This window comes from Micromesistius poutassou (genome assembly GCF_964030765.1).
Source record: "Micromesistius poutassou genome assembly, chromosome: 6".
NCBI lineage: Eukaryota > Metazoa > Chordata > Actinopteri > Gadiformes > Gadidae > Micromesistius > Micromesistius poutassou.
The window spans coordinates 5,622,789-5,641,791 of record NC_140276.1 but is presented as its reverse complement, the minus strand read 5'-3'; the positions used below and the strand labels follow the sequence as shown (position 1 = coordinate 5,641,791).

The 19,003-nt window shown below is 42.3% G+C and overlaps 1 protein-coding gene across 1 annotated transcript; it reads left to right on the top strand.

The window, feature by feature from the left end:
- Positions 1-612: 612 nt before the first annotated feature.
- On the top strand, positions 613-18,934 carry zdhhc9 (zDHHC palmitoyltransferase 9). The gene is made up of 9 exons (XM_084469283.1): positions 613-1,596; positions 6,974-7,134; positions 9,307-9,465; positions 11,402-11,539; positions 12,232-12,280; positions 12,688-12,790; positions 14,742-14,845; positions 15,192-15,294; positions 15,938-18,934. The coding sequence occupies exons 1-9, from the start codon at positions 1,433-1,435 to the stop codon at positions 16,118-16,120; spliced, it is 1,164 nt and encodes a 387-aa protein (XP_084325409.1). The 5' UTR covers positions 613-1,432; the 3' UTR covers positions 16,121-18,934.
- Positions 18,935-19,003: the final 69 nt, after the last annotated feature.

Sequence of the window (19,003 nt, the reverse complement as noted above, 5' to 3'; positions counted from 1 at the left end):
TATTAACCATTACTTTTTGGCAGATTGAAGGAACATACACACTTACACACATGTGTGCAAACTTGCACACATTGCACATGTGTGCAAATGTACATATGCACAATACTCATGCAAGCTCATAGAGTTACACAGTCAATTGTATAACACACACACACACACACACACACACACACACACACACACACACACACACACACACACACACACACACACACACACACCGCAGGGTTGCAGGGTCCTCTACTTCTGCAAAATAATGTTAAACAAAATTGATCCAGGAAAAATGTACATGGATCTAAATAATAACATCTGCTGCATGCTTTGAGTGAGCATAGGCCATGAGTCTGTTTAATGCTAATGGTAAAGCAAGCGTTAACAACATAGGGAAATGTCATCGTTCATTAATATTCATTGTAAACGATGTGATGTTAGCGTTGTTTCCTTGAATTCACCGTTTTGTATGTCTGTGGGGGGTCTATGTCAGGGCCTACGGCAGTATTTGAAGCAAGACCGACATGTTGTTGTATTGTTCCACCTGTGCTGGCCCTTTAAGATGATACATTTCAATCTAGGCGTGTTTCCTGCTGCCATTGACTAAAACAAGACCTCGGATCCTGCGGGAAAGCGCGACAAAAGCGTTTCTGTATATAGGCTGTGATTATTTTTAGTTTTAAAACAGCCTTTTAAAACAGAATAAATAAGCATTTTTTTAATTGGACCCGGTCGCCGTGCTCGAAGACACGTTTGTAGTCGTATTAATGAAACAGCGGTGGTAGTGGTGTGTGTGATCGTTTATGATTTATCAAGATGATATGAATGTCAACCGGTCAAGGTCCACTGTTTCAATGCAGGAACCGGGACGGGATATTTTTGTGTCTCTGGGAAACATTTTTCCGCAAGCCTTTGGATGTGATCCTGCCATTGACGTAGGCTACAGTTGTCTGGTTTAATTGACTGTAAACGGTTCGTGGGCTATCTTCTGATATCACGGCGGGGGGCCGTGCCAATACAGTAAGAGAAAATAACGTGGAGTCTAGAAAATGGATTAAAGGAAGATCAGCGTGCGACACAAGAAACCGAAGAACATGCTTCATAACCATGTCTTAGAAGGGAGATCGTTATTATTACAGAAACAATCCCCGATTTGCCTTGAATGGATTTTATGGCGTTTTTATTCAGCACTACTAGTTAAATTGCCCAGGGTACAACCCTTTTCAGTTTAGCATCATCCCCAGATATTACTTCAAGGATTCGGGACTTTTCATGTAAAGGGAATAGGTTATTAGATACCCCTTTGGCTAAATCTGCGCAAGCCCCAGCCTCCCATCTCTTTGGATATTCGCGTTAGAGACCTATTTCTTTGGTAAGATAGGCCACCCGTTAGCCTACCAAAAGGACCCGTTGTCCGTGGACGTTGATTTCAACCAGCATCATGTCGGCCGTGATGATAACGCGAAAGGTGCGAAAATGGGAAAAGCTCCCTGGTAAAAACACGTTCTGCTGTGATGGACGTGTGATGATGGCGCGACAGAAAGGCGTCTTCTATCTGACGCTGTTCCTCATCGTTGGAACCTGCGCTCTCTTCTTTGCCTTCGAGTAAGTCACTGCGTTACACCTGTCTGTTATATGTTGTTTTTTGTGGTAGCCTAACTCTACCTGGATCTTGGGACGCTGTGTTGATTGTCACAGATTTTTTTGTTTTGTTTTGTTACTTATTCCATTATTTTTTTCTATCCATCTCCCATAAGACAAACAAGCAAAACAATCTATTGGGTTTGTTTATTTGTTTTAATTCTCAAGACCCGTTCGGGCCTTATTCCTTGCTTTGCAGGTGTAAGCCTACTGCAGGCCACAGCATCTCGTATCGAGTTTCCCTGAGCTGTCCAATGAGAGGCAACCTGAGATTTTGTTGTCTCAGCATTTCAATCTTAACGCAGGAGTACAACTCAAAAGAGCTGCTAGGACAACATAACACTATTTGTCTCACATACAGCATGTTGCATTTGATGGCAGGGATGTACAATTTGAATCGTTGTAATGCTTAAAGGACAGATCCGCTCTCTATAGCTTAGATCCCCCCACTAACCATAATTTTTCTTTAATTTTTCCTTTTACATATATTTTTTATTTGTCTTACATATTAATATGCGTAGATGCGATGGTCTCCTGATTTGTAACGGTGCATCACTTTGCCTGCATAAATAAAACAGCAAAAAGTGTTAACAACCAGAAAAGAAGGCTGGAGCCCAAAGGCCCATCCAATCACTTCCAGTTCAGCCAGCACAATGATGGCAGTATCCTGGTTGAGTCTGGACAGAAGGAGCAGTTGTCTAGCTTGGGGGGGGGGGGGGGGCAAAGGAAGAGTCTAGGTTGCGGGTGCTGCCCATGCTAAGCACTGAGGCCTGCATGGAGGAGGCCTTGTGGTGATAAAGGGCTTTCAAATCCCCATACAGAATAGAAGTTTGGGGTAGATGTTTCAGATCATACAATACTGGCAAGGTGATCCTATAACACTATAAGCCCTGACCATCCATTTTAATTTCAAAGGGCCATTGCATTGGTTGAATATTAGGATTATTATAATTTGGTCAAATGTACAATTTCAATATGGTTTGTAGCAGTAGTGGGTGGGGCCTTCTGTGGTCGGCTGGACGATGGCCAATAACATCCAAGCAGAAATCCTCTCTCTCCTTACAAGCTGTCTCCACCACCACAGTCCCCTCCCATTATCTGGGAATGGATATCACGACTGCTAATTTGTGGAAACCAGATGCACAAATCGTAAAGACGAAATACGATTTACCCAACAAATTATTATACGGAAATATGTCTATAATGACTTTTACCCTGGTATCCATTCCACTTTGTGTTTTTAAATGTACAAATCAGTTCATATGTATGGGAATAGGCTTTTATATGCTACTGAAGGAGTGCTAGACCTTGTGGCTGATGGCAGTACATTTCATGGTTCATTGAATGTATCCCAGACAGGATATTACCTGCTCAGCACCTGTGTGGGTGTGGGTGTGTGTGCCTGCGTTCACACATTTATGGCTCATCTGTCTTTCTACCCCAGAATCTTGAGCTGTTGGTTATCAAGAGAATGATCACTGTTACGGCCGCTCTATTCTCTCATCCATCTGTCCCTGCCCGTGTTGCCCCAGTCGACCAATCGAGAAGCAGCTCCTGAATGACTCTAACCAGCCAGTCACCAGTGGCTCGGAGGAGAGCTCATTAACTGTAGCAGTGCTCTGCAACAGTCTTTGTTCTCAGACAGCCTACAGAGCATTGTGTAGGAGTGTGCTGTAAACTCAACCCTCAAAAATTGATATACATATATTTCTCTACAAAATAACTATGTACAATGGATGTGGCAGATTGTACAGATTGGATAGATTTAGTCTGATCCCCCATTTGACTTTGTAATAGATGGACGCACATGTAAACAACACCTTTGTCAACTTAGAGATTTCTACTTGGATGTCAGTTTACCAGCATGAATTTATAAGAGCTAGTGAAATCAGAGCTTGTAAAATCAAGGGCTGATATTTGAGCCTCAACTGGTTTTTCCTTTCAGATAAGTATTCTATTATGGACGGCATCATGAAGCCTGCATTGATTTTTCCAAAAGTGTGTATGCAACTCTGGCTCTTGTGTTGCTGCAAATGGCAGTTAATGTATATCTTCCCTGGCCTCATGTCGTTATTATGACCAGATTCAGTTCTCAGTTTCCCATTCCAACTATAAGCCCTGCTCTTTTACTGCTGATGAACCTGGCTCAGCTGGCCTGGCCACTGATGATGTAACACGGTTAATCTTATGCATATCTTCTACTTATTAATGAATAATCTCTCACATATATCATGGTATTTCAGTAATGCAGATGTTGGATCTGATGGATAACAGATTGTTGCCACGTGGATTGGCAGTATAAAGTTCAAATTCAAGTGCATCGAGTTACAGCTACATGCATATGGAATGCTATTTAAGTCAATATTTAATAAATGCATAAATAAATCAGTCTAAGAAATAAATATGGCTATGATATAAATAAGGCAATACAAATATAAATTAATGAAAATAAAAAATATATAAATGAGTCAATATAGTTAAGTAAATAAATAAATAAGGTTGTATTTTAAAATAGGTTTTTCAAAGGATTACCTTTTATTTATTTCAGGTGACTTTTATCTCATCATTCTATATTTATTTTATTTTAGGGGACTATGATAACCTTCACATACTATGCCCGACAGTGGGCAGGTGGTTAGTGCTGTTCCGGTGCTGTTGCTTTGGTCTGAGATAACCACGCCCAACTTATTGGAAAATAACTGATGGAAATAAAAAGAGCTGGGAACTAAAATAAATTTTGAATTACTAAATAAAAGTCACCTGAAATAAATAAATGTGGACATATGTAATATGTATGTAAAAGTCCCTAGTCATTTGGAAAATGTTCCTTTTTTAAAAGAATTAAAAAAATGTATTCATATCTTTATTAATTTAACTATATTGACTAAAATTGCATTCCATACATATCCAGATAAACCTTTCTAGCTCCCTAGTAAGACTTAGAGCCATAGTATAAACAGGAAAGTCATCATTTGCCTTTTGGTTACCTCCATGGTTATAGAGTTATATAACCAAATTATATAACCGTAACACTAGACTCTTGTCTGTTGGCAGTTTGAATAGAAGGATATTTTAAATGTGTTTTCCTTTTAGTGTTCTATTTAATCTGAATAGGAGGGCGTAACAATGTATTTTATTTTAAACCCATTTATTTCACATTATAGTTAGCATTTTCCCAAGTTTGGCCTAGAAACAGATGGACACGCCCAAGATAGAGAGAATGCATTACGAGTGTTCTTATAAAAGGCAGGACGTGACCGCCCTCACACAGCCAGTGCATAATTCATTCAGAATGGGATTCAGGAAGCTCAACAGCAGCTTCCAATGTTAAGTATTAATAAAGGATAGACAGCGCCCTATACGCCACTAAGCCATGTCATCTGACATTGACGGGCGTTTGGATTCAGTTACATCATGTGTTCTGTTGAGAAGATTTCATTAAATCCGGCCCTGTTTCTATAGCTCTTTCACCATCATTGCTGCGCTGTGTGGAAATCCAATTTATCTAAGTGTAGATTAAATTGGTGATACAATGACCCCGGCACCCTACTCCCTACCCAGAGTTAATACTGGGCTCCAGCACACTTTCTGACAGTGACCTATTGGCGATTCTGGAGAGGTATTGAGTCGGCCTTGCTTTGTATTGAACACCTTAACAACCCCCGATTATAGGGCAGTATGTTGAACACGTTGCCAAAACTCACTATCATATGCATTCACTCAGGTTGCACTATCGTTCGCATCATGAGCTATAAACAACACAGGCTTTATGAATTGATTTGCATATATGTATTGTACATGCTAGTACAGTGTTTTCAATTATCATTTTGGCTGCTCTATATTTTCAGAGGAAATCTCAATTCGGGCTGTTAAGAAGGGGGGAGAGCACTTTTAATTAATGGAGTTAAGGGAATATTAATACATTTGAGTTGAGTGTTAAAGTTGTACTGTGTGATTGCTGGAGAAATAAGAACCACATGTAATAAAGGGGGCCTGCTTTTATGGTTGTGGTCTGTAGCTTGTTGCTGAACATACAGATGAAGTTATTCTTGTAAACTGTGAACTGTTTGCATCCAGGAAGGATGGGGAGTCCTGATGGGAAGTCATGATAAAGTGTGCCTTTAAGTGTTTTCAGTGTCATCAGCCCAGACATTACACCATCAACCGCTCCCCACCCCGGCTGCCTCTGTTCCCATACAGTACCTATAGTACCTTTAACACCGATGGGGATCAGTGGACAAGTAATCAAGGTTTGATCTATGTGTGAATGCCTGAACTCAACCTGGTAGGTAGGGGAAACCAATCAGACCAGTCTGGTAGCTGCCATTGCTATTGTGCTCTGGTATGCTGACTGAAACTGCTCTCATCTGCAGCGCACAGCAAGGCAGACTTTGTTATTCTGCATGGGTGTGTAACAATTGTTCTGCAATCTTTTAAAACTTCCTTATTTGTTTGTGTCTCTTTGTTAGCTTCTTGTCCGAATGACCAGTCTACAAGAAAAGTCCACAATGATTCAAATACATCCAATTAAAGTCCAAACGTATAAATAATGTGTCTTTTCAACCCAATGTTGCCGATAACAACAACAAGCAACCAAAATGGGGTTGGATATTTTTGTTGTAAAAATAAATATACAAAAATATATAATTAACAATACTAATAGTATCCTGTGATAATTTTCAATTCAGGTCTCATACCACTGGCCTGCTTCTCTGTAGGCCAGCTGGTGCACACACACACACACACACACACACACACACACACACACACACACACACACACACACACACACACACACACACACACACACACACACACACACACACCATCCCTAGTGTCCCAGTGTTTTGTTGATCTGGCATCTTATCCTCCTGTGGCATGACATTAGTGTTGTACGGGGAAGCTAGCGTGCGGTGCTGTTGTTGCTCTTTGTACCGCAGTGCCGTTCCTTGTTGATCAGCCACAAAGAACAGGCCTTTAAAAGCACCCATGTTGATTGTCAACGACTGCAAACTCATTGGAACACAACCAATGAAATATGCAAATGCACTTCATGGCTTGCAGTTGCTGAGAGCAAGAGTATTCTATCATGGTTGGCTACAAGTGCAACATCCTTTCGCCTCTAAATCCTTTATGCATTCTACAATTTGGTCAATGCAAAATGGAATCCATAATAATGTTTCTAATATGTTATATTCAATAAGAGTGATTGAATGTATGAATTGTGGTGTGAATGTTCATATCAGTGGCCAACATGGAGTAACAATAACCCTTTGAAACAACAACAACCGTGAAAATGTGAGTTTGAATTTTATTCAAACTCACAATTCTGTTCCTGCAGATGCCCGTACCTGGCTGTCCACCTGTCTCCCACCATACCCGTGTTTGCAGTGGTCCTCTTCCTGTTCGTTATGGCGATGCTGCTGAGAACCAGCTTCAGTGATCCAGGGGTTCTGCCGCGCGCGCTCCCAGAAGAGGCCAGCTTCATCGAGATGGAGATCGGTGAGTCTGAGGAGTGAAAGGCGCTTTCCACCTTTCAGGGAAAATAAAAAAGGTTTGAGTGGGAATAGTCCTGCTTTTATGCTTTCTTCTACAGATTTTTTATTATTATTATTTTTTTTATATATATATATATATATATATTACATTTCTATACACCTTTATAGTTGCTGTGGAATTCTCATTGATGTCATTGTTTCTTCCATAAATAGTTTCTGTATATGCATGTGTATGCTTGGTTTTCTATTATTTGCTTTGCCAAATATCTGGCTGTAATGACTAAAATATTTACATTTCCAAAAAGACAAAGTATGTCCGAGGCATAAATTGTTAAGCACCCTGGCCAGCTTTGTGGACAGGAATGGAGCCAGAGTTCTCTTGATTTATTCATGTCTGTTTTGCTGAAGGATGTAAAAAGTTTTGTGTGGGTTGCTAGTCCTTGAATGCAAAGCTCAATTCAGCTTTTTGGTGTTCTTCATAAGTCTGATGCTAAAAGAGAGTACCATAGGCACACCTCACGCGTTGGGCTGACATCCAGAACTTGTATGTATTGGCAAGAAAGTTTTTTCCCTTTTCCCTCCATCTCCAGCTCTTTGAATTTTCTATGATGCTGCCTTGCTTGTCCAGACTCTCCTGTCATCTCTGCAGTGACATGTCTCCCATTCCCCTGGTGCCCTCTATCCCTCCCTCCCTCCCTCCCCCACACACAGCTGTATATCTAGGTGGTATCTTTTATTCTGTGTTACTTTACACCCATCCACTGCTTTATGAGACACTCTCTTTTATGAGAACCTTCTGGAAGGTTCAGAAGGTTCAGCTATGGTTGCGCGCTGAGATGGGGTCTGGCTAGCAGAAGCTAAATGCTATGCTTTTTGTTGCAGCTGTGAGTCATACACACAAATCGATGGTAATCACACCGTGGTAAGCTAGCCATCAATAGCTATCGTAGACAAGTGATGGTCACTGGGCGTTGCCTGCACCAGAGGAGAGTGTGTTATCACAAATAGAAAATATATTTTTGGCTTTCTGGTTGTTGTTTTTTTGGAATGACCTTGGAGTAACCATCTGGTGTCTAACAAATAACAACCCTTTTTACCATTGTATTTTACAGCTTATTTTGTTTTGCATCCTACACCAACTTGTCAAGTGGCCCAAAACCAACCCCCTCCAAAAATAACAAACCGTTGTTTAAAAAGGTGCCACACGGCCGTGTGAGAGGTGTTAACAAATGTGTAATTTTTCCAACTCTCCAAAACGGAGCCACAAAAAAACAAAGAGACTAAATTCACCGGTGTCTAACGGTTGCCATAGAGGCCATGTCCGCGTACCAATGGCCTGCTTACGTCCGGCAAGGCATAGCGGGGATTGTTGTGAGTGACCCAGATCACATCTGTCTGGGTTCAGAGGCAGACAGACTGATGATGCCTGCACTACACTGCCACTTTATCCTGTTGGTGAGTTAGTGGTCCGGTGGGGGGGAATGCTAATACACACAGACACACTTGGAATCCATAATGGGCTCAGTTGAATGGGCACCAGGAGACTGAGCCACAGTGCCGGCCTCATTCCGCACGGGTGATGACTCATGACTTCCTGTTCAGCTGTCCCCATCGCATGGCTGCATCCTCACCTACTCTGAATCCATGATGGGGGGGGGAGGAAACAAATCTGTTGTCTTGTGCTACATTAAACAAAATCCGATCAGAGGGTGCTGTGACCTGTTTTATGAGCCTCTCTTGCTCTCAAAGTGCCCATAATAGAGAGACAGTGGAACTTGATTGGAGTACACGGTTGTTATTTTGTTCTTGTTATGTTCTCATTGGTGGAAGTTGTCAGGAGTTAGCTGGTCTGGTGTGTAAATGTATTTACTGAGCAAAGAGTGTATTTCTAAATAGTCTTGATGATATTTATTTTTGGCATAGGTCGGATCGTTTGGCTTTACAAAGATAGAAGAGTGGATTAAAATGCCCGACAATCAATAGGGCGGAACGCTAACTGTTTAATGGTGCCCGGTGTTATTGTAAATGACTAGACCATACTTCCAGGTCACATGGGTGTTTCGATTATGCAACATCAAATAGGCCCTTGAGTGTGTTTGTATTAAACCGAATGTCGAGATATCGATATCGAATGATGAATTAAAGATAACATTTAATTTATAATTTTTTTGAACAGAGGCAGCAAATGGGAACGTCCCGGCGGGCCAGCGGCCCCCGCCACGCATCCGTAACGTCCAGATCAACAACCAGATCGTGAAGCTCAAGTACTGCTACACCTGCAAGATCTTCCGGCCCCCGCGCGCCTCCCACTGCAGCATCTGTGACAACTGCGTCGGTAAGGCTCTGAACCTGGGTGTGCCGGGGACTGATTTTGACGTCAGAAGCGGTCAATGTGAGGGGAGTGTCTGGGGTAGCTTATCAGGAACAGGAGGCCTAGCCCTAAAACCAAACCCTTATCCTTAAAACGAACACAAAACCTAACCCTAAAAACAAGGCCTAACATCTAAAAACCAGAGTAGGTTTTGGTTGGAGAGTTGGGTTTGGGGTGAGGGTTTGGTTAACCCTAACCCTAAAAACAAACCGTAACTCTGTAACCAAAACCAACCCCTTATCTTAACCATACAATCTATCCATAAAACCAATCCCTTCCCCTTAAGCTTAGCCCTAAAACGTAGCCCTTACTCTGCAACCAAAGCTAACCCCTATACACTAAACCTAACCCTAAACCCTCAAATCTAACCCAGAACCCAAACCTAACCGTAAAACCAAACCCTAACCGTACAACCAACCCCTATACCAAACACTAAAACCTAATATTAACCATAAAACCAAAGTCTTAACACCTTTGGGATTGGGGGACTGGGGGTCTGAGACTGGAACTACCTAGGAAGGGGTGATGGAGCTCAATGACTGCTGCCCCGGGTCCTACCAGGAGGATCCCCCGTGATCTCTGCTCACTGTGATCCCTATGATCCCTATGATCTCTGTGATCTCGGCTCACTTTGATCTCTGTGATCTCGGCTCACTGTGATCCCTATGATCCCCTGTGATCTCCGCTCACTGTGATCCCTATGATCTCTGTGATCTCGGCTCACTTTGATTCCTATGAACCCTATGATCCCTGTGATGCCTGTGTACTCTGCTCACTGTGGTCCCTGGAATCACTGTGCGTTTGTGGAGCCACACCTCCCTGGAGCTCAATGACTGCTGCCCTGGCGCCTACTTCCAGGAGGATCCTCTGTGATCTCTCCTCACTGTGATCCCTGTGCACTCTGCTCACTGTGATGCCTGTGCACTCTGCTCACTGTGGTCCCTGGAATCACTGTGCGTTCGTGGAGCCACACCCCCTGAAGCCATCTTTACACTATTTCCTGCCAGTGATTGGCATCTGAGAGGGGTATGAAGAGTGTGCGGCTTCACAGGTAACATAGACCATGATGAGTCTTACAGAAGAGCCTCGGTCAGCCACTGCCCAGTCATCGAGAACACTGGGCTGTTTGTGTTGAGCACACACACACACACACACACAGTGAGCAGATGATGCAGCAGTTTTCTTCTCGGTTCCTTTCTTGCGAGAAGCATATCTTTCCCTCTTGTTTATCTAGCATATTTTTAGGGTGGAGATTGTATCTTGCGTCATGCAGTACAATCAACCCTTTTAATTTGTGTTATTTGGGAGGTTTTGAAGCATATTACATGTTTTGTCAATCTGTTGTATATGATTAACAGTTTGGAAAGAGAGGGTGTGGTGTTGTTGCCATATTTCCAGCATTATCTGTGTGGTATTTCACCCTTTTTAAGGTGGTTCAACTAAGTGTTTATATCCAAGTTTATTAGTGTTATGAAACTCTGCTGCCCAATGGGGAAGGTGTGAAACATGTGTTGAAAGTGTTGCCATCTGACCCATCTCTGTCTTTTGCAAAAGAAAGCAGAAGAGAAGTGAGAAGGGAGAAGTATATATATAGAGAAACGGTTAGGCTATATTTGGACAACAAACGATACTCTGTTATCGCTGATGGAAAAATATGACATAATCAAAAATAACCTGATCAAAGGCTTTTGATTATGTGAAATTATCAATAATTGTACGTATAAGCCTTTTCAGCTAGGTTCTTCTAAGATCCCCCACATTCAGTGTGTTTGGATGTTTGCCCTCTTTTGAACTTAGAGCTAAGGTGTGTGGTTGTAATGGCCCTCTGCTACCAGTAGGGGCAGTGCTTTGTATGATGCTGTTCTAATCCCCATCTTCTGCCTTTCCCTTCCGTCTCCAGACCGCTTCGACCACCACTGTCCCTGGGTTGGAAACTGTGTGGGCAAGCGGAACTACCGCTTCTTCTACCTTTTCACCCTTTCGCTCTCCCTGCTGACCATCTACATCTTCACCTTCGACATTGTCCATGTAGTCATGCGTAAGTATTTCAGGAGGCCGGTGTGTCAAGCGTTTTAAGAGATAAATACATTTGAACCAAATGAAAGGTGCATGCTAACCGTACACACAGAAATTGAGGAGAGCAAGCTTTTTCTTTCCTGACTTCACACAAGTGGGACTGTAAAGAAGAGTCATTATTTGACAATGGGTTTCTTCATGACTGATGATTACAAGAAAAACTGGCTCATGCTCACAGACCTTTATGGAAGGATTGGACAAACGCAGCTGCAGGAATGTGACAAAACAAGAACAACCGTGTGTGACACTATCTTGCCAGCCAGATACACATACCTTCACAAAGGAAGGTACAAATCCATATATGTTAAATATTAAACCACAGCCTATTTTAAGGCTGTGCTCCCCGAGAAGTGTGATGTCACTTGAGAGGAAGAGTGACTGCGTGACATCAGGTTATGCTTTTGTCAATGCCCTATTGTTGAGAACTGGGAAGCTATTAGCAAGGGAACTAATTTACATTCAAATTAATAAGCACGTACACAGGACGACAACAATGCAGCTAGTGTTGCCATACTGCTGGAATGCTGTGTATCGGAGAACCAGGCAGGTTCCTCTTTACAATCATTAAAGGTGTGTGTGTGTGTGTGTGTGTGTGTGTGTGTGTGTGTGTGTGTGTGTGTGTGTGTGTGTGTGTGTGTGTGTTCTCCTTCACAGGCTCGGTGGACTCTGGATTTCTGAACGCTTTGAAGGAAACCCCTGGAACATATCCTTGAGGCAACTGCCCAAAACCTTAACCAGTTGTTCTGTGTGTGAAGCAAGAAAAAAGGATAACCAATCATTATCAAAACATTCATATACATTTGTAGATGATTAATAACTGCTCCGCCTACCATCCTATCCAGTGGACTGCACCAACTGTTCTATCCATCACACATCTGGGTGGACACTCCCGCTTGTGATGTCACTAGAGGGTCAATTTTGACATGGCTTGTAATGGCTAATCAACATCCTACCTGCCGGTAAAATACGGGCCCTTATTATACATAGCACTTATTATTCATATACAAACGGATATTAACTTATTATCATTAACATATGTCTCTGTTAATGCATGCGTGCAAAGTGTTCTCCATCTCCTATGTCCAAGTGGTTTTCTTAATGTAAAGCCACTGTGTTGGAGGTGCTCGTCTGTTTCTTCACCCTCTGGTCGGTGGTTGGCCTGACCGGCTTCCACACCTATCTGATCTCCCTCAACCAGACCACCAATGAGGACGTAAGCTCACACTCTCCTATAATTAACTGCAGCCCGTCAGTGCTTGTTTATAATCTCAAAACAACGTGGGTTTATTAGGACATTAGTGGGTGCTTTATGAGGGGTGTGTGTGTGTATTACGATCATTAATATGTCTAGGGGGATTAGAGGGGAGTACAGTAAGTGTGTAGTGTAGTCCATTGCCTTCATGGTTGGAAAGATAAACACGCATAGTTGTGTAAACATTTGGAAGTTCAAAAGGTAACCGACTTGTTTCCCTGACAACAGAGCTGCTGTGGTCGAGCTTAAAGAAGCACAAAGCAATACATTTGTATTGAGAGAATACTTCTGAATTTATTTAGTGTGTTTGAGCAATAGTTTTTCCTAGCTAATCTAAATTCTTTCTCAGCCTTTCTTTCTCTCACCTATGGCTGACGATGTCATCGACTGTTTTATATATATATTCATAACTGTATAATATTTTAATGTCTGAGTTAAAATATGATTGAAATGTTTGAATAGGTTGTTTAATAAAGGTTGATTGCAGACAAATGATGAATGGGGAAACAATGCATGTAGGCATACATCACGGATGCTAAATGTAAAAATGCAGACAAATGAGAGGAGAAGAGAAATGAGATTACAACCAGTGACTGTTTATGTAGTGAGTATGTAGTAATTATGTAGTTACTACATAGCAATTATGTAGTAACTAAGTATAAGTACTGCTGGGTTTTGTCTAGGGCTTTGTTAGCCCAATTTCTTTGACACAAGCTCCGGGAGTTAGTGCAGACATGGAAGGTTGTAGACTTCAGATTCTCTCCTCCTAATCCTCCTGCTCCTCCTCCGCTCCTCCTAATAACTAATTCATCATCCTCCGTTCTCTGCGACGGGCGTGCCTGGTTTGAGTCTTTATGTTTTTATCATTTTAAACCGGTAATGGGTGGTTTAAGATAATGGCTTCCTCTGTTGTTGTTTTTTTTTGCGTCTTTTCCTTTAAATTTCCCCACACCAGTGATGAAACCAAATACACCCATTAGAATAACAATAACATTGAAGACCAATCCTGCCCATCCCAAGCCTATCTATAACACTGATTGGTCTAATAATAGACACGTCAATTCCTACAGGGGTTGGGATGGCTGCCAAAGGATCGGAGGGAGAAGCAGAGAAGGGAGGAGAGGACAGGAGATAGAGGGACTGATGGAGGGAGGGAGGGAGGGCTTGACAGAGAGGGGGCACCTTGAGTGCTGTGTCTGGTGGGGGTCTCTCTTGTGGACGATGTCTGTGTCCACCACATGTTCATACAAACAAATGCTCCCATAAGTAGTCATTTTTTTATCTCTATAGGCGGGAGATCTGTATTTTATTTTTAATGGTTTGTTTCTATGTGGTTCTCCCTTGAGTTGAAATGCTGCTATTTGGAAGGGATGCTATGGAGTGGGTGTATTGATTTACATTATTATATTATATAGTATTTAAGTGCTTGCTTTAAGTGTGTTTTTTCTGAAGGGTATAGTCTGAAGAGATATGGTGTGCAATGAAAATAGTCAGCCAAAGGAAAATAGTTGTCCACAAAGGAGAATTATCTATTTTAAGTATTCAAGTCGTCTTATCATTGGGATGCGTGGTATTCTTCACACAGGTAGCGTTGAATATTCCCCTCCAGCCAGACCTCATTACCAGAGCCTTTTTGTAGGTCAAAGCCAAGCCTTAAGGAACACGTTGCTAAAAGTGTAACTGATTTTGAATGCAGGTATGCAGACACGAAAGGAGCCTTTCAGAAGCATGGACTGGCTATTTGCTATGTTTGGAATAATTGATTGGTCTCCTGTTGCCTGGACATTCCTTTGTGAGGATTTGTTATGCTGTTGGAGATAAAGTGAGGGTGGAGTCTGCTGTCAGAAAATCAATTTTCCTAACAGAGTGTGTGTGTGTGTGTGTGTGTGTGTGTGTGTGTGTTCGTCCCTAGATCAAAGGCTCATGGTCTGGGAAGAACCGAGTGCAGAACCCCTACAGCCACAAGAACATCATGAAGAACTGCTCTGAAATCCTCTGTGGACCCACGTACCCGAGGTAAGCAACCAGTCCACCCAGCACAGAGAGCAAGTTGTCTTGCAGCAGCCAGGCGGCTGGGCTATGGTAACGATAACAAAAGATAAATGTTGATTAAATTAAAGCAGTTTCTGTATGAAAGAAAATATCTATTTTGTTTGCTTTAATTAAATATCTGCACACGTGTGTGATACTAATAGCATAACATCATAAAAGCATATAAGCTAATAACGTCATAAAAGTGCACTACTGCAACAGCAAAAGGCTTTTAAGGGTTTTCTGCTGAGCCATGCCTTCTCCATCCTCTGTTGAATAAAAGAATAGGATGTTTACTGACTAGGTGTTTCTTACTGTGTTTTTTCACCAGTGTTCTGGACAGACGAGGAGTGATGCAGCAGGACGATTCGCCGTCTCTTACGACCCCTGCCACCCCCTCCTCCACCAGCGACAGCACAGTACCACAGACCACAGTAAGCCATCACACACGCAAACACAGATACATGCACACACACACACACACACACACACACACACACACACACACACACACACACACACACACACACACACACACACACACACACACACGTAAGGTAGGTAAAGCTGCAGGAAAAAACTAATTTCTTTCCTTGCACTGCAGTGACTGCTGCCGGTAATCTGATCTGTTCTATATATACTCCATGAAGGTATAAAATGGATGCAAGCAGTTCAACAGAAAATTGTACAATGCAAACAGCCTTGAAAATAAAAAAATTCAAGGTGCTTTGTGGAGGTGACGTTAGGAGAATGTTTAGTTTTTTTTATAGAACAAGAAGAGGATTTATTTAAAGGTGACATATTATACCACCAGGTGTGAGTGTGATTAGCCGTTACAGGCCGTTTTGAAAATCTCAAGTGGGCGTGTCCACCGAGATGTGTCCCGGATAGAACAGCCTGCCTGCCTAGTGGACTGTAGCAAACGTTGCTCATCTATCCGTCATGCATCTAGGTGGACTCGCCCACTTGTGATGTCAGAAGAGGCCGATTTTCAAAACGGGGGCAGATTTCCTTTCTTTGAGAATTTCCCCCCCGGCACTTTTATTTCTGTTGACATGTCTCTCCTCTCGCGCACAGAAACCCACGGCCCCGCTCATCCCCAACGAGCAGACGCCTGACGACGCCAAGCCCAGCATCGCCACCTCCACAGAGATAAGCACTTCCCTCACGGAGGAGGAGTCAACCGCCCACAAGGTCCCGCCCCTCGCCTCGCCCGAGACCGACGTAGAGGCGTCCATCGCCAAGGCGCCCGCGCACTAGCTACGTGATGCAGAGCGGGGAGATGTCCGCTCTGGTCCGCTCTGCCTCCCCCCCCCTCCTCAACTCCTCCCCAACCCCCCCCCACTCCGACGCTTTCCCTTCTATCAGCCGGGCCTCCTTCCAACAAGGAACTAGGACGGGGATAATAATCCAGATTTTCCACATTGTGGTGCAGGTGACTAATGAGTTCTCTGAAGTCCTGCCCTACTTTACACTGGAGCCTCAGCTCGGACGTCGCAGCCCCTTCTCCTCGTCTAACTTCCAAACAGCGGCTGCGGCGGGACTGGATGATGGACTGTTTCGCTCAGTGTGTTGGGGGGAGGTGTGTGTGTGTGTGTGTGTGTGTGTGTGTGTGTGTGTGTGTGTGTGTGTGTGTGTGTGTGTGTGTGTGTGTGTGTGTAATATAACAGGGAAAAGACAGACACTTCCTTAGGTCCCTTGAGCATTGCATGGAAAAGACATAGGTAGAACACTCGTGGAACTTGAACTTAAAAATACAAAAACAAAAGCAAAAGACAAAAAAAAACAGTACAACAGTGGCCACACGTTGTCTATGGGTTTACTCTACTGATTGTCAATGATACTTTATTTATTATAGCTGTGATGACTCCTATTGTACAAGGCCAGTTCCTATATACTCTCTTAGGATTGCAAGTGTCTCCCAAGACAATGTTTCTTCCCTGGACACGTGTACATCATTAACCGCCATACATTCATCCCCGGCCTTGTTTTCTCCCCCAGTGCATACAGAACCTACCCTATGCAATCCATGGTTTTAATAGTTGCTCTGTGATTAGTTATTAGTGTAGAGTCCAGTTGTGCACCTACACTAGTAAACATAAGTCTGTCTGTGCACTATGATGATGTCTAGTAATCGGGGGGGAGGGGGGAGGGGGGGGTCTGAACTGAGATACCGAGAAATATCTCAGTGAACGTCCCTTCTAGATCAATTGTACTTTGTAATCTGGTATTGCTGCAATTACTACTGTTATTCTCAAACTTTGGATTTCCTTTCCGATTTAACGTTGACTGCCGTCTTTCCATTTTTATATACATGTCAAGGGGAGTGATGTCATTGATCTGTCGTGGTTGTGCAATGTTCACCACATCCAGCGCTGGCATCTGAACAGTCACAGTGTTCGCTTTGGGTATGCGAGAGCGCAAGGCCAGGTTGCTGTTGATAAGTCGCCGTACTAAAGTCACACAGTAACAGTGCCTTAACATAAACACGTTGCGGTATCCGTGGCAACAGCGCCGATGTACTACAGGGTAAACTGGCTGACACACCCTCGGGCTCTGAAGTAACGATGATGATGATGATGATGATGATTACGGTAAACTTTTCAAACTCTCCCAATCAGTCGGGGAGTGGGGGAAATGTGTAGGTGTTGCGGAAATATGCACCGATGGCAAAGAGGGAGTTGTTTTTTTTCTCGTCTCCGAGCAAGAGTGAAACGAGAGTGTTACAGTGCACTCTGGGATCAAGGTTCTGCAGATCTCTCTGGAAATATCACTTCTTTAAAGGGAATCAAGAGCTTTTCTTTTACATACTGTCCATTCCTTGTGCAAAGACAAAACAACACTATTATTATTTTATTATTTATTTGAACCAAATCCCTCACCCTCTACTCTTTGTAGTCACGTCTACTTTTTGGCTGTGACAGTTGGTTTGTGCAGCAGTCTAGTCTGCTACTTCTGCAGTCACTGGCTCATTATCACATGAAATAAGGCGTATGACAGAGTTAATCACACATTACTGCACCATAGTTCTTTTTTTAGGCTCATCTGAATTGTAACAGCTGCGGAAAGACTGCATTTTTTTTTTTTTAAACAAGGCCTGAAAAATGTCATTTTGTTTTAATGATGATAAGCCAAAATAGGGAGAGGTTCTTTATGTTAAAGGGATGTGTGATGCTATTATGTATTTGTGTCATCGTGCTGTATGCAAGACAAGAGTCGACGTTTCTGAAATATAACTGTATAGATATTTGATTTTAAACATCAGTATTATTCTTGATTAGATCCGGAGATGATGAATGAGTCGTTCAATACAACAGTACTTAAGGTATACCATCTGTAGAATTAAATGAGTTGTGATTTGATATATTGAACGGTATAATCAAGTTGTGTGACATCCTAAGAGAACTATTGTGAATATGCCAAGAGCATCGATCCAGTAAATGTAGAACAGTAAATGCTGTCCTTTTAGTTTGAAAGACTCCCTAATATATATATTTTCCATTGAGATGCATTTTCATGATCAATGTAAAACGGCACTAACTCCAAATCATTTAATTTAGATTTGGTATAAACCAAATCTGACGATGTATCCATGGACAGTCTCGGTGTAGTTTATTGCTCTGAATGACTCAGAAACACTGGGAAGCAAGAATGTATATGATTGGTTATTCATGGGTGATGTCATATCATGTCATTTCATGTCATTAATGTTGAAATGAAGTGTAGGATGTTTTTAAAGGGAAAAATGACTGAGGCTTTTGGATGAGACACATTGGCTCCATGTGTTTTGCAAATCATTTTAAACCTACCAGAATGAGGCCGATAGTCGCTTGAGGTAAGTCAGCGTTTGCTTATCGTTTGTATCATTTCCAAGGATAACATTAATCGGATCGGAACGATGTGATCAATCTATTAATCAAGCATCATGTATATCAATACTGTACTATGCCATTTATGGAATTCCTATTTATGTTGCCCTTGTTTTGTTGATAACACTGTGATTAATAAGTATTTAATTCAATTCCCTTCACTTGTTTTTACATGATTGACGTGTCTGGTAAATAAAAATTATTGTCTTATTAATTGTGTTTGTTGTCTTTCAGTTATATTTTATTTTACAGGGAGATCTGAGGACATGTCACG

What these genes read in the sequence shown, in the direction of transcription:
- zdhhc9 (XM_084469283.1), top strand. Translation starts at nt 1,433, where the DNA reads ATGTCGGCCGTGATGATAACGCGAAAGGTGCGAAAATGGGAAAAGCTC. An exon ending in CATTGTCCATGTAGTCATGC is followed by an intron (nt 11,540 to 12,231) that starts GTAAGTATTTCA and finishes TCTCCTTCACAG; the next exon opens with GCTCGGTGGACTCTGGATTT. An exon ending in ACCAGACCACCAATGAGGAC is followed by an intron (nt 12,791 to 14,741) that starts GTAAGCTCACAC and finishes GTTCGTCCCTAG; the next exon opens with ATCAAAGGCTCATGGTCTGG.